This window comes from Bombus bifarius, unplaced genomic scaffold (genome assembly GCF_011952205.1).
Source record: "Bombus bifarius isolate JDL3187 unplaced genomic scaffold, Bbif_JDL3187 scf7180000007992, whole genome shotgun sequence".
NCBI classification, from domain to species: Eukaryota; Metazoa; Arthropoda; class Insecta; order Hymenoptera; family Apidae; genus Bombus; species Bombus bifarius.
In genome coordinates, this window is record NW_022884373.1 from 2,804,410 (window position 1) to 2,830,281 (window position 25,872).

Genomic DNA, 25,872 nt, shown 5'->3' on the forward strand with positions numbered 1-25,872 from the left:
CTCTCATCGGGTGTCTGTCGCGCTTCGAAAGCTCCAGATCTCGCTTAATCTTTCGATCGATATTTCGTGAAACTGGTCGAGCAATGTTCAAGGGTCGTAGAAAAATCGAATCTTCGCAGTTAATTTCTTAAGAAAATGAACAACTCGTTTCGTTGATGTCAGTCGAAGTTTGGAATATTCGAGGAAATGTAGACTCGAAGAATATTTAGAAAACGTTTGATTCGAGACCTCGGAAGAACCGAGATCGCAGTATTTGGAAAAACGTCGACAAGAGTGGCTGAAATATTAAATAGAAATATTGAAATGGCGAAACTTTTGAGCATGAAGCGAAATAATGTTGGTAATAATGCATAATACGTACATACGCAGTACATAGTTCATTGCGTAATTCATTTTCCAATTACTTCCATTCGTACGTCTATGGAAATAAAATATCTTCTAAGATGCTTCCTAATTGCATTCGTATAATCGAAATGTGTATGAGAATTGGAAATCATAATTCTACATGGACGTCTACCTTTGCGTCGGAAGACATTAATTCGCCGTTTTACGATTTTCATTAATGGCTATGTTATCCGTAGGTTACATTGAAAAATGGTAAATTACGTACAACTTGTCTTTGGTAATTACCGGTTTTACGTCCTTTATATTTATTAAGCCTTTCATCGTTAGGAGACAAGATTAACGAAAGATTAAGCGAAATTTCAAGAGTTTATTCGAGAAGCTACAAGAGCGTTGCAAAGGCGAGAGAATCTGGTGATTTCAATGCCTGTACAAGACACGAAATCAGTGAACGGAATATTTCTCGACCGTGTATCTTATTTCTCTTTCAATTTCTACCGTACGTTCGATATACTTAATAAAATTAAATCTACATAATTCTATCGATATCTCATTGACCAAAATTACAATATTTATAGAAAACGTATGTCATGTATATATGCATGAAGAAGAAAGTAGAGAGAAGTAGGGCTCAACTAGAAAAATAAATAAATTCATACGAAATAATATCTTCTAGCAAGATACAACGTTAAGAAAACATTTCGTTCTTTCTTCTTTTTATTTCGCTTTGTTTCTAACAAAGCGTACATCGAAATTATTTCTAACGATCCTGTAGCTTCCCATTTAAAAATCCGATTTAACCATCTTTTCAGTTGCTCAACAGCAACGAGTACACTCCGTTACCTCGCATTACTCGAAACAAATAAATACACCGAAACAATCTCAAGCGAGCGAGACGTTTCTCACGATTCTCGACAGAAATCATACGAATCGGTATCGATGCACCCTGATGAGAGAATCACCTCGACTTCCGGTCACGTTTAAAGCTACAACCCTTCAGGAACAGCAGTCGCACGCGCGTATCGCCGATTCTCCATCCACCTCGAAGGAGATACGATTCGACCACTGCAACACCGACAAGAACGTAGAAAGGGAAAAGAAGGGAGAAAAATAAAAGGAAAACGAACACGAAGCACTCGACGAACAAAGACCACCTTACTCGCTATCAATTTCTTGCGATTCGTCGTTTTCCACGCTCGTCACAATCTCTCACACTGTCCTCCTCCTCCTCCTCCTCCTCTTCGATTCACTGTCCATTTTCACCATCGAACGTTAAATGAAAACGTCTGTAAACACACGAGAATCTGACGCAAGAACGCCTGCATTTAGTTCCCCTAGGGAAACAGCTATTTTCTCCGGTCGACGATTTTCTCGTTTTTCGATCGAACTCCCGAAACTCCATGCACGTGAAACGAAGCTGGTGTTCGGATACGCGCCTCCTGCGCCCTCTGCCTCCCTCTACCCAACGACGAACAGTCAACAAAATGATCGCATTCGTCCGTTCAGAAAGTACAATTATCTTTCCTTTTTACGTCACGAAGCTTCTTCTGGGAGATGATACACGGTAGAACCTCGATCGTCCGCGCAAGTACATCGCTCGTTGTATTCCGCAACGCATTGTGAGGATAGCATCTCGTAATCGATTACGAACAAACGGACCAAGAGCGGCGATATGAGACATCCAATCGCAACTGATATAATCGCACCGTGGTGAAGGTGGATGCGTGTTCTGACGAATACGTCGGGGCAATCAAATATGGATATATCTATGTTCTTACGAGTTCTTACGCGGGCTTTCATACATTTACGTAAAATTTCAAAGCGCGAAGTTCCACTATTTCTTGAATGATACTTGAATGCGAAATACAAATTTGTACAAGAATCTGCGGTCCACTTACGAGCATACGTTTCACGGATCAGAACGACAATTCGTCAAAACGTACATCCGCTGCAACCTAGTCTCGTCACGAACACCATAACAAAAGTACAGTAAACTGTCCAATCGGTTACCTCGTTCGTTGCACGAACCTCGACACCTGTGCACTTTCAGTCCCTTGCGTTTTCGTAATTCTACGCCAATCGAGGTTCTACCGTAGATGCGTTTTCTTTACCTGTCCGCCAGGCAACGTCCCAGCGTTCCTCAGGATCATTCTTGAAGACGAATCAAGACGCCAGGAACTGTGTCGCGTCCAGAGAACACCAAACATATTCTTCCTCTTCTCTTCTTCATCTTCTTAAACGTGTCCTTCGAGAGGAAAATTTGAGTCACCGTGACTGATTCATGTTGGTCAGACGATTTCTTAACGATGTCCTCGTCAGCGATTGGAGTAGACGTTGCTGGTGAGAACGACCACGTCGGTTCTCCTGTCGGGTTCGTCACGACCTCCGAGGAGGAGGGCGCAGAGGAGGCGTCATATGCTCAACGAGGGCCTCTTTTTCCGATCTTTCGTCGTGTTCTTGCCGAAGATCGTGCCGAGTACCCTCGATACCGAGTGAACGCCCAACTTCCGGCGGATCGGAAGCGCTCGTAGCAGCTGCACCGACCTCGCCTCTCGGAGCAGCGCCTGGAACGCGAGAGCCGCGCCGGCAGGACTCTCCGCCGCGCTGACCTCGTAGAATTGACATCCATGCGCCAGCGATAACTGTTGCCCCTCGTCCACGCATACCTCTCTGCAACATAACGATCGTTTCGAACGTTTTAGGGAATTTTACACTTTTATCTTTCTATTATTTTCGTACGTCTGCTGTTAGATTGTTAGAGTTTGATTAAATTAAGTTTCGCGAGATATCTATATTACTTAGAGAAAAAATAAGTACTCGTATCTATGTAATTTTTTATATTATTTTTCCATTTCGTCGTAGCTCTCTTTTAATCAGTTAGCTGTTTTTCATGAATATACGCGTCAAGCGTAAAAAGTGGTTACAGTTTGCTGTCTAAATTACGATTTAGCAATTGAAGTAGATTGTAGTAATAGGATTAAAAAATAGAACAGTCGTTTCGTGGCAACGTAATTCTATATTATAACCGTGTTTCACAAGTATACTCGTCGTCGCTTGCTCTTTACGACACATTTTAGGCACACGCTTTTCACAGAGGTTTCAACAGCCAGTTGGTTTTACTTACAAACTTGCTTCTCGCTACGTAACCACCAAACTCCTGCCCATTTACAAACTCAACCTCTTAAGAAATTTCATAGATCTTTTAATATCGTATTACAGACACAGCGTATCGTGGAAAAATTTTCCAAGTCTTTCCAAGAATGACACTGTTAATCATCTTTAGCGCGTTACTTAAAAATTTGTTAAATATTTCCACAAATTGCTCGATCGATGATTCATCTTGTTCCGAGATCTTCCTGCTATCTGCGAATTTGGGCCAACAATCAATAATCTTTGGCAAAGTTATTCGTCGAATTTTTTAATTAAACTTCTGCACGCCGGAAGCAAGCGGAAGTTTCGAAATTTCACAACGTAAATAGAAGAGGAAGACAGAAGAGAAGTTGGAGATTCGTTCGAAACACGCGGAGCCGGTAAATTTCTGAAGTTTCCGGCCGTCACGGATGAACGGAAGCTGTCAAGGTTCCGCGAAACGGAAATTGAAACGAGAGAACTGGTCACGATTTCTTGGCAAACATCGTGTTCCGGACAAACGGAAGCGGAGGAAGGTGAGTGAACGTAAAGTCCGCGGGATAAAGAACGCGATTCGCTGGAATTTCGCCAGGCTTGGTCGTTGTATTTATAATCGTCCTGGGTTTAATTTCGATTGCTTTGGAATAACATCGGATCAGAGGACCCGCGTATGCGTAGTTCCAGATATTTCTTCCTTATTGAAACGATACACGCGACGTGTAGCAGTCTTTTTCCTGTTAAACGTTGTCAGTATATTCCATTGGCGAAAGTAAGACAAAAATGTCGCAGAAACATATGTTTCGTTGGAAGCATCGTTGAGGAGTTGTAACAAAAGAAGAGAACAATGTACAAAATTAGCGATGACGAACGCGAGTCAATACAGTGAAAAATACGAATAGATCCAGAATAGCCAGAAAGTATTGTAATCTACATCTTCAACTTCAACGAGTAATAAGTAAATTCAATTTTTTTCGCTGCCAATCTTGTATTGACAGGGAAATGGTGAACATTTTAAAATAGAGTTGTGGTTGGAATTGTACAAGTATTACAATAGCCTCTGACTGCTACTAGATGCAAATATTCTCGACCCATTCGTACTTTAAACCGTAGTAACGCAGTTCGTTACTGTTCATTCTGTACGTCGTTTCTTCGTTATAACTCTTTAACAATGCTTCCAACCACATACATATATCCATATGACATTTATTCCTCACGTTGACCTATAGAATATACCGACAATGTTCAGCCAGAAAAAATTGCGATACCTTGTATGTATTTGATCTCCAACGACACATACATAGATCGACGATTCTTGTTGTATCCTTGCGAACAAACTCGGATGTATCTTGTTCTGCTACGTATGTACTCAGCTTCGCGGAAGATTTACCAAATGTTGGGAAATTAGTTTCACTACGACTACGCGTAATCGGTAGAATCAGTAAAACGGAATATCTTATCGAGACAGAAATTGAACCCGGCACACGAAATAAACCGAGATCGTAACGATAACTCGAATAAACGCATCCTCGTTTGCTGACTCGTCGCTTCCACAAAGTTCGACTCTAAGTTTAACTTAGTAAATTTCTGTTCACGTTTGGTCGTGTTGTACCTTGTACATCCCGTATCCGGATAAGAATAAAACACTGCAGAGTAGTTTTATAGTTACGAGGCTCAGTGTGCGTCCAATATAAAAGAAAGACGTTCTCCAAAAAAAAAAAGGACGCTCGCGAGTGTCTAACAGAGCCCATCACCGTCCATTAACAAAAATTCAACCACACATCGCGCAGCCCCTTACAATCCTCTGGAAGCCTCGCAACGCTGTACATTCCCAATCAAAAGCCACCTTGCTCGCCATCATCATCGTCTACCATTCGGAACGATCCACTTTTTCTCTTGCATCGCGAATCCCCAGCGGGATGAGTTCCTCGAAAGAGAGATAGACAGATAGATAGACAGAGTGAGAAGGAGAAGGGGTTAGGACCTCGATCCTCCGTCGTATTTTAACGTTGCTCGGCCATGGAAGGCCCGCGATATTTATGGAGGCAATTAAATTCGCGGGAACACGTGATACTCTCGGAGCGTCGAACAGGAAGAAAGAGGGAGAAAAGAAATCGAGGGAAAGAGAAAGAGGCGGTGGCGCGTGGGAGGGTCGTGCACACGTCTAATGCATGCACACGCGAGAGAGCAGGCCCCCACGTTCACGGCCGTTAATCTGTCCCCTTTTATTTTATACGAGGCGATCCGTTGCTTTACGAGGAACGGTGTTAGATTCGAGAGCCTGTCTATGTGTCGTTTCCCGCGCTCTCTCGCCGCCAGATCTCAGCTCATTCCCCTGGCTTCTTCCTCTTCTTTTTTCGAGGAAGAGCAACGCGCTGGCAATATCGGATATTTTAGCTGGAAAAGGCGCGATTAGATCGAATAAAGGGACACGCGGCTAACGTACGAGAAAGTGAACGAGTAAGCGGTTCTCGGTTTAGTCCAAACATGGAATTTCTATGGGAAACGATAGATGGCGGTTTATAATATTCGGGGCGTGTGGAAGCCGCGCTGATCGACTTGGTAAATTGGAAAGTACGGAAAAGCGACGATTAGGCTGCGCATTTTTACGCGGCAATTTTAAATTGCAGAAATGTACAAAGTACACGCGGTGCGTACGGAAATATAGAAAATGTGGGAAGTACAGTACTCGGTACAATATTCGAGGATGAAATAAATTTCTACTTAGTTTCTCTAATTACGGACGTCGCCTTTTAAATTTACCTTAGCACGTTCGTACTTGTGTCATCTTCTTGCGATAAATATGGCGACAAGTAACTACGAAAGCGAATCCTTTGTTTCTTGAGAATCGAATATCAATCGAGTACTCACGTAACGAAATAAAGAAATTGATTAAGTTTACATGTCCGATAGAGTCTTCCGGAAACTTTTCATTTCAATAGGCAGCTATACGATTAATACGTGATCATAAAACTCCAAGTTAATTCACAACAAGAAAATGGCAGGGAATATCAAATATTTTAACTGGAGAACAGATAATCAGAAGTTGTTGTCTTGAGACGCTGAAGGTACCGCGAACGTTTCTTACAACCATCTTATATACAAGGTATTAAAAAGACACGTGAAACGGCATTAGAGTTTGATGTTTCCGCGTAAATTTCTTTCTGAATACGAACGGTTCAGCAAGATCGGTGGGCCAGTAGCGTAAACTAAACCCATCGCATCTATCAAACGTTTTACTTGCGAATATTTCGTGAAATCGCGATTGTGAGGCTCGACTCGTTGGACGTAACTATAGGAATGATGACTGGGCCAGGGGAGAGGCTCGACATTTCGCTGGCTGGCGAAACAACGTCGCGACCTTTAGACAGCCGCGATGAACAAGAACCGTGGCGCGACGACCGGATTACACCGAGATCCGAACAAATTGCCGGAGATTCTTCGCGCTGACTCGACGACTGGAAACTTGCATGATCCGACGATTAACCGGCGCTCGAAAGCACGCTAAGGGGATTTTCCCTGGCTCTCGCCTCAACAAGCCACAGGAGATACAGAGTCTTTATGGAGATAGCCTGGAGTGCAGAATGACTGAGATAGTGGGTGAAGAAAGGGGAGAATTATGATAGTAGTAGGTGGAGGAGTGGGGACAAAGGTTAATTGGTAGTCAGACACTATCAATTCCTTAGAGTAGGCGATGGACGTTAATTTCGAAAGATTTCAATATTGCGAGAATTTGATGCTCGAAACATTTGGAACCCTTGATAAGTGTCGAATCTCTGGTTTTCAAAGTTTCGATAAATCTTGGAAAGGAGAGAGTTGCTTAGCAGCTGGGCAAGTAGTATGAGACAAAGACGAATTCGTTGCCAGACATTAGGAACTCTCAGGAACTGGCAGATAACGAGCGGTTGGCTGTTGGTCGATTTCGAAAGGTCCCCGATACTGTGAAAATTTGATTCTTAAAGCTTTGCCTTTTTATACGCTAATAGGTGACGAATCTGTAAGCTTTTAAAATTTCGATAAGCCCCGGAGGTCTTTTAGAAGTTTTGTAAACCTCGAGAGACTCGATGGGTACCACTGAACGTCTGTCTTATATAAAACGCTATACGTTGTAGATTATAAGATATTCTGTATATAACAAATTGAAGGTAACACAGTTTTAATTTATTTTCATTGCTAGCAAATAATCACCATCGACGTCCGTACTAAATCCAACGTTCCTACTTACGGAATATTCTGAAACATCTTAGAATCTATTCAGTTGTCCCAAAGGTTCCTTTCGTTCTATAAGGAAACAATGGATGAATAACATTTCTTGTTTTATATTCCGATCGAACAAAATGGATCATACGTAATTCGATAAAATAATAGGAAACAGAAAATGTCGTGCATCTATTATTTCCTTGTAAAACGAAAGAATCTTTTGGGACAGCCTGATATATCGACTCGCCGCGACACTTCAGAAACCGTGACCACGATTTGAAAACCCTCAAAGGCCGGTATCAAAACATTGTTCACCTACATATCTCGCAGCTCGACTTGTTCCTCCATTTGCGCGAGACACGTGCTTTCTACTTGGCGCCAGCACCGTCGAACGCGCCGCATTTCCAACGCGAACCAAAGCCATTCAAAAAAGAACATCGTGAAAATAATTCAGAAGGTAACAGACGAAAAGAAACGTATCATTGGTCTGTACGAACCGGATGACGAATGGACGACAAAACAAACGAAAAAGTAATAGCACGTGCATAGCTATTAACGTTACGGTGCCATATTTTAACAGCTAATCTAATTAGTTGCTCTTTAAGCGCAATTTTTCCAGTAACAAACCGAGCATACATAAATCGAAGGCTTATTGTTGGAGAATAGCGTTACGTGGTATCGCGGTTTATTCAACGCAGCGAGATCTGGTACGAGTCCCAGCTTAGAGTATAATAACCATACAGTACGTTTGTCACCGTTAGGCCACATAAACTATACGTTCTCAAAGGCCCTCGCATTTCTCAATGCGTTTACAACCGAGAAAGTTGGACTTAGATTCCGCGACGCACTCTATATTAACCACTTGTAGAGACTCCTGACTTATTTAACCACGTATAAATATATTGTGCATTCTACAGTGTCCACATAACGTATACTTTTCTCCTTTATAATCTCACGTGTATTTCATTTTTCAATTCGGAATAAAGTCACGGCCTCTATCTTTCCAATTTGAAATGTATCGCACTACTTTTATTAGTTAGTGTCAGCTTACTACGATAGTAAAACGTTAATCTCGATTTAGAATACGCTACATCGTTTCTCCTCTACACATTTCACGTCTACTATCTACTACTAGTATATTTATTTACTACAATGTTACTCCGTTTATTCATTTGCCGATCTTTCGCGTCAATTTCCATTAACGTACCGGTGTCTTTGCAACACGCCAAATATCCTCCGCTATTCAAACGCACGATGCTAATGACTTTTGATGCAAACCTTTCAATTTCTTACTATTACTACACTGCAATTTATCTATTTGTTTATCGTAGCGTTTACCGATTAATCTACCAAATTATTCGCCAATTAATACATCAACTCTCCTCCATATCCTATCCATATCTTTGCAAGACACCGTGTATACCGTGGTATACGTCGGCCAAACCCTGACCAACATCTGCCAAAAATATCCCACGTCGATTTCCATATCCCCCAGCGTCCTCCATCTCCTGATACATGTACAAGCAACGTCCAAGCTATCCAGTGGAACGAGGAAGAGACGTGTCGTTCGTTTTTCGATCCGCTCGAAACGCGGCTTTCCAGGTTGGTCGCGGTTTTCAGCCGGCGAACCAGTTTGTCAGCCGAGCGGCGAGCGTGGCTTCGAGGGATTCGCCAGCTGATATTTCGCGATAAGTTTATCGATGGACGATATTCGCGGCCGGACGCCGCCTCGGATGTATCTAAAGCGGCGATAACTCGTTCGCCGGGAGAGTGGTTTCACCAGCCCCGCGGCCAACCCAGTCTTCCTTCTAATCTTTATGAACTCCATTAAGACGGCCGTGCCGGCTACCGGTCGCAACGACGCGGCTGCCTCTCACGGCTTCTACCATCCGACCATCAGAGGACTCTTTCTCGCGATTCCGCCCATCATCTGCTTGAAAAATCGGCCGTTTGTCCTGCCGTAAATTTAATCGGTTGCCGCAGGAATGATGGCCGTCTTTGCGATATATTATGAATCGTATTTAAACGATAATGTTACTAGACGCTAAAAAGTATATTAATGCGCGCTTGTGTCTTCTTCTAGGCATTTTTTTTTCTTCTTGCGTGCGTTTAATCCTCCACCTTGCAATTTCGACTGGCACTCGCGGTTAGGATTCAGGTTAAATATAACAGAGGCAGGCCGTAATGCTTGTACTTGTTTCGCTCGAATCGTAATTTTACTATTGTCAGACTGGTTGACTGAATATATTACGGATGAAAATCGGAGGAAAAACATGACTTTGTTGATTTTTTTCATTTAGTGTCACTCGATGACCAAAGAGGAATACTTTAACGTAGGATAGTTAAAAATGTAAAGAACCTGTTGGGTCTAACAAACGGTACGTGTAATTGTCAAAACAAATAATATTTGAACGTTTTGGAATAGTGTTCTTGTGCTTGCAATTCATGTCCTCGTTTGATAATTCATAATCGTAAAAGATTTCTGATAAATTTGTCCTAACGTTAGACCAAAATTAATATTGATATTGATATCTATGGTAACGTAGATATACGTAGCTTCTGTAACAGTTCTATCTACGAAGTTGCAATTTACTAGGCTAATTGTGGGCAAATGGGTCTAATTATCAGGAAATTGATATTAGTATAATTACGTAAAAGTTGCATTTGTTGGCTATCCGGGCTAAGATTCTACTTTAATTTAAGTAACGCGCTCTAAATGTACTAATTGCAAGTACTAACCGCAGTTTCTTCAAAAATGTTCTGCTATCACCTAATAGTTACATTTTATCGTTTAATTCCCTTTTGCGCTACAAAAATTCAATACAAAGTTAATATTCTTCGTTCTCCTCCCTCGATAATTTCTTCCAATTATTGAATTCCGATAATCGATATTATTCCATATTATATTATTTTCTTAACACATCACAGCCGAGAAAAATTCTATTATCTGTATGGAAATTCCTTGCCACGATATCTTTGGTGTTTCGATGGTGATTGGAATCGTTGCCCGATACGCGTCGTGAGAAACAGTTTCAGGAAGTTGGCAGATCCTGCAACCTTCCACCTTTTCCTAGGCTCGACGAGGTACGTCATCAATCAGCAAGAATTATCTTTCGTCACTGTACAACCTTTTGTCTGCGGTTAATCCGCTAGCTAGATTAACGTCGGGATCACGAGGAATGCCGTTTCATATTCGTCTACTGCGTTTTTATCGCATCAAATATCGCTTAGGCTTGGGCAAATTTGTCCCTGAGTTATAGTGTAACTCGCGTGGGACTATTTAGCAAATTCCTTCGTTCACGATTTTCTCGATACGTGCCGTTTTTCCTGTCAATTTGCAAACGAAACTTGTTTCCAAAAGTAAAGCATTAATAATAACAAAATTAACACTGACGGTATAAGAGTACCAGAAACGTAGAATGTTTAATAAATTTCCTAGCTCGTTAATAATAACTGTTGAGTTTATTCGATGTGTAAACAGAGAAACTCGTGGATAAATTGTAAGGTAGAAAATATATTTAAATAGAAGAGTAATTATAAGTAAGAATACAATTTGAGCTGGTGCAGATCCGCACGCTAGCTGCGTTACCCAATAACTGAAAACTCCGAAGCTAACGTCGTTTGTCTATTGTTTATGGTCTGTCTTCGTCGCAGTCTTTTGTCTACACGCTGTCGATGGCTTCGGTGCTTGAGAAAACTGAAAAGACCAGATGTAGAGTTTTCTTAGAAGTGGTGACCACTTCAACAATAACGAGACTTATGTTTAGATATATCAGAGAATAAATGTGGCATATTTATTCAATTTCTTAGCTTTTTCAGCTTGCCCATTAATATAATTTGTTCCATATTTGATTCGAATCGATATCGCTTTTATAAAAATGAACGACGCTATTACTAATAACAAAGGAAAGAAGAACATCGATCGTAGAAATGTATTTCCTTCGTCCTCAATTTTTCTCATTTGTCACGAAAAATTTTGATCATCTCTTGCACTGATTTCGCTACTTTCAGGCACGTATCTTTTGTCTTACGTATCGATTCAGACAACTGTGATTGAGAAATTAACTTGCGTCGTATCGTCGGGACGATAGCAATAGAAAATGAGATTTAAGTGAGATAGGAAACTCGATAAGATACCGATCGATGTAAGAAGACAAGTGCAGCGATAACGTCTATCATTGTACATCCCATAAATTCTAAAAGATTCTATAAATTCCCTTCTGGATTTGCAACGATTAAATTACGAAATATTTAAAACCCACACCTTTACTTACCAATGGTAAGAATGGTACTTTTTAATACATTTTAACGATTACCAACAACTACGTCTAAAAATATTTCTCGATAAAAGTTCTTCCGAAAAGTGGAACATCTCTGCGAATTAGTTTTCAATTATTAGCAGAAACTACTTTCCAAAGTATCTTTCCATAAGCATCGTTACAAAAATTGATAGTCATATTGCTCTTGCGTGATTTCTTTAGAAGAGTCCTTTTTCCGAAACAATCTTGGCCAGAAATTATTAAGAAGAAAGAAATTTTCGGATCAAGATTAAAAAAAAATAGCCTAAATCATAGAGAATTGACGAAGAAACATGGAAAGATCGTGGCGATGATACTGAACGTGACTGTTAGATAATCCATCGGACGCTGGCCGGTATGCAGAGAGGTTTGTAAATGAATACAGGAACGCGAGCGACGAGTAAAAAAGTGGGAAACGTGTCTTCGCTAACGACGATCCGCATTCCTACGGGAATCGCCCAGGAAATTCCTGTTCCAGGGCTGTAGCCTATAAGGGATATCGATATCCGGTTCACCTACGTGTCACTGGCTTTTCTGCCCGAGGATGAAGCGAAAGCATTCGTGTCAAATTCAATTTCACGCGGAACTGCATCTTCGTTGCCTTACGTCCCCATCGAAACGATCTTAAAACGTGCGAATCAGATCGTTTTAATTTCCCTTGGTACGGTAAAAATGTAGATTTATCGTCAGATATGGGGAGCCATGATACAGATAAAAAGGCAGAATTTGTCTGGAGTATGAAAGCTTAATTAATTTGGTTCTGGTGTATTTTAACAATTTAATTATTCCACGTCGTTATTGGTATGTTATCAATTATTATATGGCGGATTTTTATGCGAATTTATACGTTCCATAGACAAAATTAAATTCGCTTTACTTGTCAACAATTATCGCACTCTGCTTTTCTATATTTTACGTATTTCCATATACTGTATGCATTTTGTAGGTTTCTGTAATTTCAAGTTTCGCATAAATGCAAAGAAATATATTGCGATTTTCAAACAAAGAAAGCTTAATATCGCAAATAAAAATGGAGATTTCTTGGGAAAATTTTATACCGTGTTTAGTAGTGGAAGAGACATTTCTGCGCCAAAGAATAAAAAATTTAATATAGTAAAAAAGAAATGCAATTATTCAGCCATTAGTAATTAACTCGATTGCTAAATAAACTTGCATCAGGTTGCAGCAATTCAGTAAAGTACCGTGCAAGCATCGAAATTCCCGGTAATGTCCCAATCGCTTTAGAAATTTTCATTCAAGATACTCGAAACGAGAATTCTCTTGGCACGGTGATTTTCCACTCAAGAGCAATCAAAGACCGTTCAACGGTCCATCAATCACGAACACGATTATTTTTAAGGGAAGCATCGGTAAACTGGAAATGGAAGGTTATCGCAAGTTACGACGATAAAGACTACCGTTTGCCAGCTTTCTCCCGGCCCGACACAAAACACGCGAAGCTGTGATTCACTCTTGAGTACCTTCAGACACTGACTACTCAAAAGATGCGAAAAATCGCCGAGGATTTGCATATGAAACGAGCTCGAAAGGCTGGGATTGTTCAAAAAGTTTCTAAATAGTCAATTCAGTCGGACGTACAGTTCGAATGACGAATGAAGCCGAGACGAAAAGTAATTGAGTTTCCCTCCTTCGTACGATCTTGCGAGCCACGAAAGCGAAATCATGTATCTTTTCCCGTTAGATTTTTCATCGATTTCCACGTTAGGAGATCTTCTGACGCGATTAACTAATATTTTTGACAAGCTTGTCAAACGTTGCATTCGTCGTTCGTTTCGAGAATTTCTTCCAAGATTTTGAAATATTTCTTGGTAAAAGAAAAAATATTGAGAGATATTGGAAACTATGTTACGCCTTTAGTATTAGCGACGCACAGTTCCACTTTTTATTTATTATAGCATTTTACGAAATATTTTTATAATTTTTAAATAGATTCCATATCTCTGTACGCTTTCATAGAACGTAGCATATTAGGATATTTTGTGAAATATATATATTTGATATATTTGGTAGAACATTCTCTAAGAATATGAGATATTTTACAGATAAAGAGAAATCTCGGAAACTCATAATTAGACCGCGGGTATTTATGCAAGTTCATATTTTTATAAAGGCAGAGAAAAGAATGTAATCTAAGCAGAAGTTTGTTTTTATCTAGCTCAAGTATCATAATAGCTGCTGAACCTTGCACATTTCATATATTTCTGCGTGTTACGCGCATTCTGTGCATTGTTTTCTCTCTTAAATTTCCCATAAAAGCATAAAAATTCGTAAGCTACTCATCAGATAATCCACTAGACAAATACCAAGATCGTGTAACCGTTCTCTGTACATTTATCTCGTTTCTGAAAAAAATTACAATTATTCTCCCACTTTCCCCAATTGTCAATTTGTTACGTGCACAAGCCCTCCCTCCTACTCTAACTCTCTCTTCTTCACACGTTCGAATCGCAATATATAAAACACCTATCGCACTTTTCAGTATATCGCGAATAAAAATAAATTATTATATATAATTGAATGTTTCCTCGTAATAAATAATCACACATACAAAAGCCTAACTAATCTACTTACACCCTTTTCAATAAGCAGATATATACCATATGTCTGCTATGTAGCTCACCTTATCGAATCGAAACTCATTTCCATTAACTATCTCTAGTTATTATTCAGAAGCCAGTGCTCGTTTTGACAAGGTTAATAAGCAGCTGTTCGTAGGCCAATCTTTATCACAAACTTTCAGGGGATATGGGAAAAATTGGCGACTGGTTCGATTTCCTAGCTTTCTCCCGTCCGAATCACGCAACGCTCGATGATGCACTTTAAGTTCGTATTAATACGAGGATTGCGTAAAATGCACAACGTCGCGAGTCGGTTCAAAATGTTAACCACACCTTCGTTTCGCGTTTTGTACGAACAGAGAAAATCGATTCGGACGATTGCTCTCCGCTATCAACGCTTGGAGAAATCCACAGAAGATGAAAGATGTTGCTTCGCGATTTAGAATTAAACGTACGTACACGCGGCACCATCGGAAATCTTTATACGCTCTAGAAGGAAAAGAAAATTTGTGTGAAAATTCATATCTAAGAATATAATTGAAAAAACGAAACCTTGGTAGAAAAGTGTTTCACCTACAAAGAGTTATAGAAAGCACTACGTTTCGAATATTTGATATATTTTTCGTACGTGCATTGTGCGCGATTCTGCGCTTTCAAATTTCCTATAAACGCGTAAAAATCCGCAGTCTAGTTGTTAAGAAGAAATCTTCTGACTCGACTCATTTATGATATCGCTATCCATCAGCGTCAATTAACTTGTATGAAACTACATAGTACGCTATTAATTACTATCGCAAAGCCAGAAACTTTCAGTCCCACTTATCTGTTACAAGAAATCCTTCCAATATCTCGAAAACGTAAACTTGAATCGCCACTGAGAAGGAGGGCATTTTTAGCCTCGATAACGCGACCACCTCGACAAGTATAAAAGCAACTTTGAAACATTGCGCGAAACACGAATACGAACAAGATTTTGATATATAATAAGAAAAAAACATTTTCATATACTTAATATTATACGTAACGATAACAGTTGATATATTAAATATAACGACAATAATTGATATATTAACAATAATAATTGATATATTAAATATAACAATAGAATCTTCGCTAAAATAATCTACCCAGCGAGTGTACTAAAACACCGATGGAAGCCACTGCAAGCAACGAGAAATGATAGAGAGTTGTCGAAGCAGCGATGGAAAAGTGGTACGAAGCGGCAGAGACAATAAGCTCCATAATTCTATAAAATGAAAAAGGAGAGGAAAGCTGATAACCTCCATTTAGCATCGTCCGTAGAACGACGTTCGACGGACAGACACGGCCTGAATCGATCTAGAGATGCGTCGACCAGGATAGCCAGTAGACAGAGGCGTATCCAAGTCGGCCAGTGTTGGATGACTCGCGCTCGCTCGCGCGCGTAAACAGATCGCTGTCGGAGCGAAGATCGCGTGAACGGTTTCTAGATGAGCGAGCAGTCGCGACCACTACCGGGTGTCGTGCTCGAAACGGTCTCTGGTGTCGGAGTGCGGTCGGTGTGGCGCCTCGTTTCGCGTTTCACGCCACCAGGCACCGATCCAAGACACGCGGCGAGGCGGCGCGCGGTCGAGAGACACCGCGTGTGGATCACGAGAGAGCTTCGGATGAGAGAGTAGGTGACAGGAAAAAAACAGGGACGCGAAGCGGTAGCTGGCGAATCGCGTGCGCCAAGCGAAATCTCGCCTCGTCTAGGAAACGTTTCGCGAAGATCCTGTTACCGGATCGCGCAGCGCACACGCGCGAGCAACCGTCTACGCACGCGTGTACGCGAGTACTACGCGGGCTCCATGTATCGGGAAAGTGAACTGCTCGAGATTAATAGGACGAACAGGTACGTTATCGCTCATAAGCAGCCACGGACACTTTGATCGACTCGTGGTAACGTTACGTGGATTTGATCGAACCATAGAAATTAACGATGTGGTAATAATTAGAAGCAACGCTTATTAACTTTCTTATAATCATCGTATTACGCAATTATCGTAGGCGTTATCTATAATTATACGGCAAGATACGATTGTCTGTATCTACTTAACAGCAGACTTATGTAGCGAAATATCATCGTACGTATCTACTTAACAGTAGACTTATATCGCGAAGAATGATCGTCTGTATCTACTTAAGACACGTTTCTGAGATAAAAATTCTCGAATTGAATTAACATAGTGAATCAAGTATTCTTTATTAGATAGAATAATAAACAATGACTCACCGTTGTTATCAGACTGGATCGTCTAACGAATATGAATCTGAGAAAGAAACGATTGCGATATTCTGGTAAAGTAACAATCTTGCCAACGGAACAAACGATCGATAATAATAACATGTACCAAGCTACAGTAATCTGCTACATCTGGCTCGTTATTATACGCAAAGATAAAGAAGAAACAGCAATTTCAGACTCATTAAGTTTTTAAAGACCTCTCAGTGTAATTTGTCACCTGGATCGCAAACTAGGACTCTTGAGCACTGTGTCGCTACACGTAATCCGCTATGATCCATACCGTTAGGTATTCCATGCAACGTTCGAGTGTCTATAGGTAGAAACAAGGAGGAAAAATTATATTGAAAATTTCCTTTCAGCTGCAATTTCTTTGTACGCGACTAATTTGGCTTGTCAAATTTCTTCATGGGGATATGCGTGTCGATCGAAGAATCGAAAAAGGTTAGTACAGTTTTTCGCCTACATTAAGAACTGGAGCTCTCGAGTAACCGATTGGTAGACGTATTACTATCATCAATACCGTTAGGTATTTCGTGTAACATTTAAATGTTCGCGATGAATAGGGCCCAAAGAAAAAATCAGAGCTCGGAACTTTCGCTAGAAGATAAATGTGCCAATTCTTTGACATCCTTGCACCATACTTAACGAAAAGGAATCTTCGTTCCTTCTATAGAAAAAATTGAAAATGAGTAGAAAAAGTTGAAAATGTAAAATACAGACACGACGCTGTTATATATCGTTTATATCAAGTACGAAAAAAGTTGTATTCTATCAGAACTTTGAGATCAATTCAAAATATCATCTTGGACTATTTAGTTATAGAACCGTAGTTGTTGTTTACAAAGACGGTTAATTACAAGTTGTCCCATGAAATGATCAATCGTTGAAAAATAGATCGTGCCAAATTCTCGACATTCTGATCTAATTTTACATCTGTCCAGCTTAAACAATGAGTCAAGCAATTAAAAAAAGAATACTGTTTTAGGTCCTTTTTTTTTATTTTTAGAGCCAACGAATACTTTTGTACGCTCGATGAAGACGCCGACTCTGACGATTCACGGAACTCGTATTTAACTCGTCATACAAAATCCAATCAAAGTCGAAGCTAATCGAAACCGTATATCAATCGGCAACAGACACGCCCGTCACTTTCTTCCAAATGAAACACCACTATATCGTTCTTTCTCTTAATCAATCAGGCTTGTATAAATTATTCGGAACAAAGTCCCAAGTGTGATAAGTATGAATAACTATATTTGGTATTCTAAACATTAAGAATCACTTAATTCTCTATAACCAGAATTACATGAATCATCTTATTAACAGGAAAATATTACTGTCGCGATTGATTGGCGCAAATGAAATTTATAAAACGTCGATACGAGCTTATATATAACTTTCAATGTTAGATTAAATAAGGAAAATAAAATTAGATGAATAAGGAGTCAGGTCTAAGTCTAAAGAGTTAGCGCGTTCTCTGGGTCATCTTCGAGTTAACAGCCTAACTGTCGTTAAAATATTTCTTAACTTTGAAAAAGCAACTTGTCTGTTTCGATTTCGAGATACAAGGATTTTGTTTCTTTTCAATATTACTTTTAATATTCTTTTTGCACATCGATGCAAGAATAAGATCAGGATATAAGAATTGGAAGATCGCAACAGGGTTAGATGATCAAAATAACAGACGGAGCACATCTTGCTTCTTACTCTGTTTAGAAGAGTCAAACTTTTGCACGAAGCTGTACGAGCATAAGTACATATTTATACACGCAAGACAGCGTGAAATCGCCAGGGGCGTGATCGTGAAGTCAGCGAGTATTCGGCGACCGGCAGTTGGCCAATGATATCGCGATTCTTTCCGTACCATGGACAAGGACCAGCAATTAGATGACAATCAAACCAGGGGAAAAGTATGTCGAAGACTCGGGGGCCGCGCGAGAAACGGGTCAGACCACTGCACCGTCCACCGTGTTTATTATGTTTAACGGTTTTGTAACGAGGCGATTGACGCGGGCCGGAGCGCGTCGAGAATCGCTCGATCCGATTAGTCGACGCGATTCCGATCGGCCACGTCGATCGCCACTTCCAAGCTTTTCCTTTGTATCGTCGGTGCTAGTCGCGTGGAAAATTCGAATGGCCGTGCCTTCCATTCGATCGTTGGATCCCTGTTTTCTTTATGAGTGGTTCCAGTGTAACGGATCGACTCCTTCTTTTCTTTTTTCTTCTTCACCGTAGGTTTCATTCGGTTTAAAAAATATTAACTTTTCAACCATGGAAAATCCTGCAACGTAATATGCATAATGTATTTGGGACTCGAACTAGAAGATGACAGGTTCTCTGATATTTATGTTTCCTGATAGAAATTTTTTGATACAAAAGATCGACGCATGGAAGTGGCCGAGATGATTCGTTCTGTTAATAAAATTATGCTAATTCTCTAAACTCTCAGGCTTGGTATTTATAGTTCCTGATAATTTTTGGACATGAAAGAGCAAGATATTTTTGTCCGAAGTTGTTGCGTCAATAAAATTATGTCGAGCAACTTTCTAAACTTTTACACTTGGTATTTATATTCTCTGATCATTTTTGGTTTCTAATTCTAGAAGATTACAGGTTCTTTGGCATTTATGTTTCCTGATAATTTTTTGATACAAAAGACCGAGATACTAAAGTAATCGAGGTGATTCGGTTTGTTAATAAAACGATGTCGAGCAATCCTCTGAACTCTTAGACCTGATATTTATATTTCCTGATAATTTTTGGATATACAAGACGAGAATATTTTTGTTTGAAGCTGTTAAGTTAATAAAATTATGTCGAGCAACTTTCTAAACTTTTACGCTTGATACTTCGACTTGGATCTCGTTTGGACCTGCACTTTATTTTAGACTCGGATTTTCTGATAATTTTTTGGATTTTAATTCTACAAGATTATAGGTTCTTTGATATTTATGTTTCCTGGTAGCATTTTCATACAAAAACGAGAGACATTGAACTGGTCGAGGTGACTCGTTCAGTTAATAACATTATATCAAGCAACTTTCCAAACTTTTAGACTCGATATTTATGGTTGCCGATAACTTTTAGATACAAAAGACCAAAATATTCTTGCTTGAAACAGTTATGTTAATAAAATTACGTGGAATTATTATGGACTTGATATTTGTGTTTTCTGATAACTTTCTGACATAGAAACCTTACCAAGCCATTTACGTTTGTAGTGATAATAAGATTACGTCGATCGGTTCTCTAAACTCAAAATCTCTTTTATAGTTCTCTGCTATAGCGCTAACGGGACTTAGTATTCTGTATAAAGCAACAGTATATGTAGCATCGTAGACTGATATTTTCACGTCGATCTAATATCGTGTAACTCGGTTAGATATTTCGATATTCACGACGAGTAATACAACTTTATACCGAAAATTTTGTGGGATTTAAATAATTTTCCTTCGGTTAGAATCGTCGAGATATTATCGTTTATGCGACCATGTTCCCGTACTAGAATACCGAATTAATCTCCGCAGCGGCTGTGACCTTTAATTCGCTAATCTTAACGCGTATAGTTGGATCTAACACTCACCGAGCATGATCCAGATCTCTCTTGTTGCCGAGCAACAGAGCAGTGAAGTAGGATGGTAAACGTAAGTCAGCCAGTTGCTTCAGCAATCCGCGAGCTTCCTGAAAACTTCGTTTGCACGTCACGCTGTAAACGACCACGAAAGCCTCGCCCCATCGTATGTGAGAGTAAAGACAACCATTTTCCTGAAAAAGAAAGACAAACGAAAGAAAAAAGATTAGTACGACTATCGAATAGAAAGCGAGATAAAAAGCAAAATTAAATAGCGATCGAACAAACAATGACGAAGTTGCTATTAAATGTCATAGAATGTAAATGAAACGTATCAAGTAGAAAAAAATGAATCTGTTTCGATCGATTAAAGATGGTTCTACAGAGACTGAAATTTGCATAAGTTCGTCTCTGTCGTACTATTCTACTCGATATGAAAAATATCTAAGAGACCGAAAATCGTAACTAAAAGAAGGAATCTGGCGTTAAATTCTGCCCAACTTCTCGAACTTGATCGAACCATTCCACTGGACATAACGTAACACTTAGAAATTTTAGAAAGTTGGGGAAAAAATGGCGGGATAATCGTGGCAACTTTTCTCTTACGTAAGCCACAGACGAAACTGGGTCCATGTAACTTCCAGTTTTCCTCCCGCGGAATAACTTTAAAAACAAACAGAGGGAGAGGGAGAGAGAGAGAGAGAGAAAAAAAAAGAAAAGAAAATTTCGATTTCACTTTCGACCCGAACATTATCTTATCCCTTCGGGAAAAGAGCTGAATTTCATTGAACCACCGTAAACAAAAAACGAGATACACGACGAGAAATAATTTTCTTCTCATTTCTACCAGTTCGAATTTTTGCATGAACGGCGCCGCTTAATTAACACGTTAATCAACATTCCTGAACGAGCGGCTGGAAAGTCCCGATCTAGATCTCGGATGGTCGCGCACGCGCGCCGTTTCACTTTGCTCTAACCCCACGTATACACACGTGGAGAAGAGAATTATAATCGAGCCCGAAGCTAGCCGGCGATTCGGCGGCGATTAAACGCCAGCAAATTGCCCGGTCGCGCGATAATTGAAATAGAAACGGCCTAAACCGGTACCCACCACGTGACCACGTTCTATTTTCGAGGCACGCTCGAGGCCTCACCTCTGACCTTCCGACCGATCGTCGATGCTCGAAACACTTCCGACCTGCTGCACCACGAGAAGAAGATCGTAGTCACTTCCTTTACGATTCTTTCAGACGTTTCGAGAATCGTGTCGTTTCGTGGAAACGAGCTTTCGCTTTATGTAGTACGCTAGTTAAAGATTCGTTTATGTTAATCTACTTTGACTCGTAATCTTTGCGATACTTCTTTAATCGAAACTAGCTAATGACTTTGATTTGATTTGCTAACCAGATTCCTCGAATCTTTGCTCTAAATATTCCACGCGTTTGTACATCCTACTCTACGGAAAATTTACAAAATCATTTCATCGAAGCTATTGTACGATCGCCAGATCCGAATATTATTATTCTGTATCGAATTTCCAAAATCTTTTCCCTCGAACAATCCTACGTAACCTAAACTATTCCTCGTCGAGCTTCTATTGTACAAAGCACTCAAATCAAATCATTCAGCACCCCACGCTCTATCTCCCGCCAAACGATCAAGCAAAGCAACGTCCAACGCGCAATGCTTCGATTCTCTAAATTCTCCAAAATTCTTGCAAAATTGTTTAAATCGTTGCTGAAGCAATTAGAAACCTGCTACCTGATCACCACTTGTACCTCCACATCTCTAACCAGCTTCGTCTTACACAACTACTCGATCGATTTCCAATTGAAAGGAAGAGAATCATCGACAGAGAGAGAGAGAGAGAGAGAAAGAGAGAGAGAGACCCAATTCCGCGTTCTAATTGCTAATGCATCGATCACGACGAAAAGAGTCGCGGAGCCACGTATCCTGGTGGCGCACGGCAGCGAGAAGCGTTTCAGGTTTAACGACCCGCGGAAGCTGTCGATTCTCGTAGCCGTTCCAATGCTTTCCCATTGACCTGGCACTGACAGCCAGCCGGTAATTATTACCCGGGAACAGGATCGACGAGATCGTGATCATCGACGATCGGTGTGTATAGGAAGGAAGGGTCTAAGCGCATTAGTCTCGCGGGATCGACCAAGGTGATCGTCGTGGCCGTGAACCTTTTCCATCTGCTAAATCGCCAGGCTTGGCATCTGGTCACCATAATTGGCACGATCTCGAGGACGTCTGTCACAACGGAGGAAGAGGGATTTTTCGAAGGACGCGGAAACAAACACCTGGCAGGTCGGTCAAGAATACGATGTTCGCTTGGTTGATTGATATGGGAAACGGGATGGAAGTGCTGTTTCTGCCGATTCGAAAATGATAGTGATCGAGGCTGTGATGGCTCTGTGCAGATGTCTTTTCAAGGTTAGGATAGGTAGAGGATTTGGTTGAAGGCGGCAGTGTTGAAATTTGAAGGGAGAAGGGAGAAGAAACGTCGCTACTATATTTTGGTGTAAAATTTGGAAGTTTGGTTTGGATGGACGAATCTGTTGAAGCGAAATAGGATGTTTTTAGGAAATTGGGAAACTATTAAAAATATTTGAAAATTATTCTTGAGAGGATGTTGGAAGATTTCTTTCTCATCGTTATGAAATTGTAATAAAAATCACTTACTGTGTGAACTAACGATCCTGAGAATTGAACGCTTCCAATCAAAACTTCAGTTTATTAAAAGAAAGTAGAAACTTGGAGATGATCGACAGTTTTAAGAGCGAGATTATGGGAAAGTCAAAGGCAGTTTGGAAATACCTTGTGACGTAGGCTAATGATTAAAAAATTCACTGTTTTGATAGTTTCCTACATGTCGTAACGTTATACGTACTTCGAAGCTATGTAAATTTTGTACATCTATAAATAACTCTCTTACTACCAAGAAAATGACTTTTAGACGTAGTCAATCTTCGAATTCTTGTTTTTCAAACATCTCAATCATACCTACCTGATGTTCGAAGAATTTTCTCACACCTACGACATTTCCTTAAGCACGTTCCTACAATGATATATTGAAGGACGTTTTGACACCGTCTATTCCATGATTTACTACCCACTTCCATCCTCCATTATCCGATGTCCATGTATGCTTTCTAACCCTTTACGGTCGAGGAGGACGTTGCATTTTCCTTCAGACGTCCCACTTTTTGCATGAGTCGCGTTTAACATGTCAAAATTAATTGTATCGTTTATTTCGAAGACTTTTAATTACCAACAACGAACGTAATAATTTAATGATACAGGCTATAACATACTGAAATACGAAAAAAAACACTGGGTATAATTTCTTAAATGGGATTTATAACTGCATTTATTCTATAATATCCTCGATTCTACGTCTCAATAAATGTCATTGAAATTAGAAAATTACAACCTAGAGCAATCTTTCTAAAACTCCATTTCTGTACTACTTCGAGCTTATTAATTTTAGTGATTAAAACAGATAATGAAATATTCCTTCCTAGAAACTGCATGTCCTTTCTACCTATAATAATATAATCTTAATTTGACTAACTTATTTTAATCGCATCCCTTACTGCTGTCTTTGTCTTTCTAAATTTCTCTATTAAAATGCATCAAGTCGAAAATTCAACGATCATTCGTCAAGAAGACGCGTGTACACGCCGATAGCACTGACGCGTCCATTCAATTCAAATTTTTCGAGCGTTCTGCAGAAAAAATTAAAATTCTTTCCGGGCGAAATTCAAGGACGAAATTTCGCCAACGACGACCCAGTTTGCTCACAGAGGGTTAAATCTCTCATACATATTTAACGATCGATGGTAATCGGGATAGCACGTCGAATTACGCAACGCAGGGGCTCACGAGTCGTTCGTTGTGAAATCGTTTCGCATGGTGTTTGTCCATGTGGCAACGCGTATCGCTGCACTCGATAAACACTCGATATGATTCACAACAATTCCAGGAACGGACATGCAATTAATTTTACTGACGAAACGATTCGTCGACGCCGCGACAGTATGATAGGGACGATCGATTGGCCGGTTTCGTTGCTCGTTGTTTTGGAAATAGAGCGGATTTCGCAAGGATTTCGGGCGAGTTAACGGGAATGTTTTCGTTTCACATTGTTTCACCGACAATTTCCGAAGTTTTAAACATTTCGATTGGAATTCATATCGAAGAACGTAGCCAGCCAAATATTTGCTTTTTAATTGTTGTGAATGAGATCGGTATGAATGTTCCGAAAATTAAACTCTCTTCCATGTAATATTTTGCGTTTCAAACATTGTTTCGAATAATATTTGGCAATTCGAGAAATAGTTTAAACCGACACGAAATCTTGTGCATTTCACTCGTTGTGGATAGAGAAGATCGAGATGAAACGTGATTAACATATATTGGAATTAACTGTTTCAGGAATGAATATATTCTTAGAATTGCGAGAAACGTTGCCTTTACAAATTCTAGTTAATAACAGTACTGCATTTTTTCCTGGTATTTTCGAAAATAATGTGCTTTAAGATTATGGACTAGTTAGTGAATAATTTAGATTAAATATACTAAAAATAAATATCACGCACTTCTATACCGATAATGAACCAATAACAGACCTGATCTAAACACATTAATATAAATAATATTCCTACTAATATTTAAGAAAAACTATGACAAACGACAAAGTATTACAAAAACCTATCAACGTTTCAATTTACGCTATCTGTTATATCCTCTCATAATCTCCTGCCAATATATTCAATTTCGCGACAGGAGACTCGTTTAGCTTATCGCTCAATCCTCTGAAAAGACCATCACAGGCTCGTACTGTTCGTAAAACACGGCTGCTATCCCTAACGACCTGCCAACAATTACCGAAACGACGAAGCTTAACAAATCCCACGGCTTCGTAACGAGAAACACGGAAAGTCGTAAAAGGATCCCGTGGCTAAACGCGATCGGTGTCGGTTTTTAACTGCGTCGACCGTTAACAGGACACTCGGATAGAACGAAACGAGCGACAGACGACGGTTGTGTTGTCCATTTGAAATCGATTCAGGTGGGCGAGAGAACCGCGCGCGCTTTAACGCCCACGCGATCCCGCGGGATAAGCGACGATCGTCCAGGACAAGTTATGTCTCCGCTGCGTGTACCATCGCGTAGATAACGATCCGCAACTATTCGCGCGACCAGATACCGATATTGTCTGCTAATAACGCGGCCCTCGATTACAGCACTCCGCTTTGCGACCTCTCTGCGAGGGTCCTTCTCTCCGCAACAGTTCCGTAAACACGCTTCAATTCCGGTATCCTGTGGCGAGACGCCTTTTTGCGCGCAGGTTCAAAATGCAAAGTATATTGCAACGTTTGTGGACAAGTTCTGCGAATGCACAGGGTGGTCCGTGACTGGGGTGGTAGAAGCGGGCACGGTGGTGGTGATTCTACGCGAAAAAACAAGTGGAAAGTGCCA

General features: G+C 40.2%; 1 protein-coding gene across 5 annotated transcripts in view; it reads right to left on the reverse strand.

The window, feature by feature from the left end:
* Nucleotides 1-283: 283 nt before the first annotated feature.
* LOC117205583 (ras-related and estrogen-regulated growth inhibitor-like) overlaps nucleotides 284-25,872 on the reverse strand; it is an 87,366-nt gene continuing 61,777 nt past the window's right edge. For all 5 annotated transcript variants that reach the window (XM_033444148.1, XM_033444146.1, XM_033444147.1 and 2 more), the window contains 2 exons: nucleotides 20,395-20,576; nucleotides 284-3,012 (listed from right to left, as the gene is read on the reverse strand). In XM_033444148.1, coding sequence (XP_033300039.1) covers nucleotides 2,754-3,012; nucleotides 20,395-20,576 — 441 coding nt within the window. In that variant the 3' untranslated portion in view covers nucleotides 284-2,753. The remainder of the gene's footprint in view (nucleotides 3,013-20,394; nucleotides 20,577-25,872) is intronic.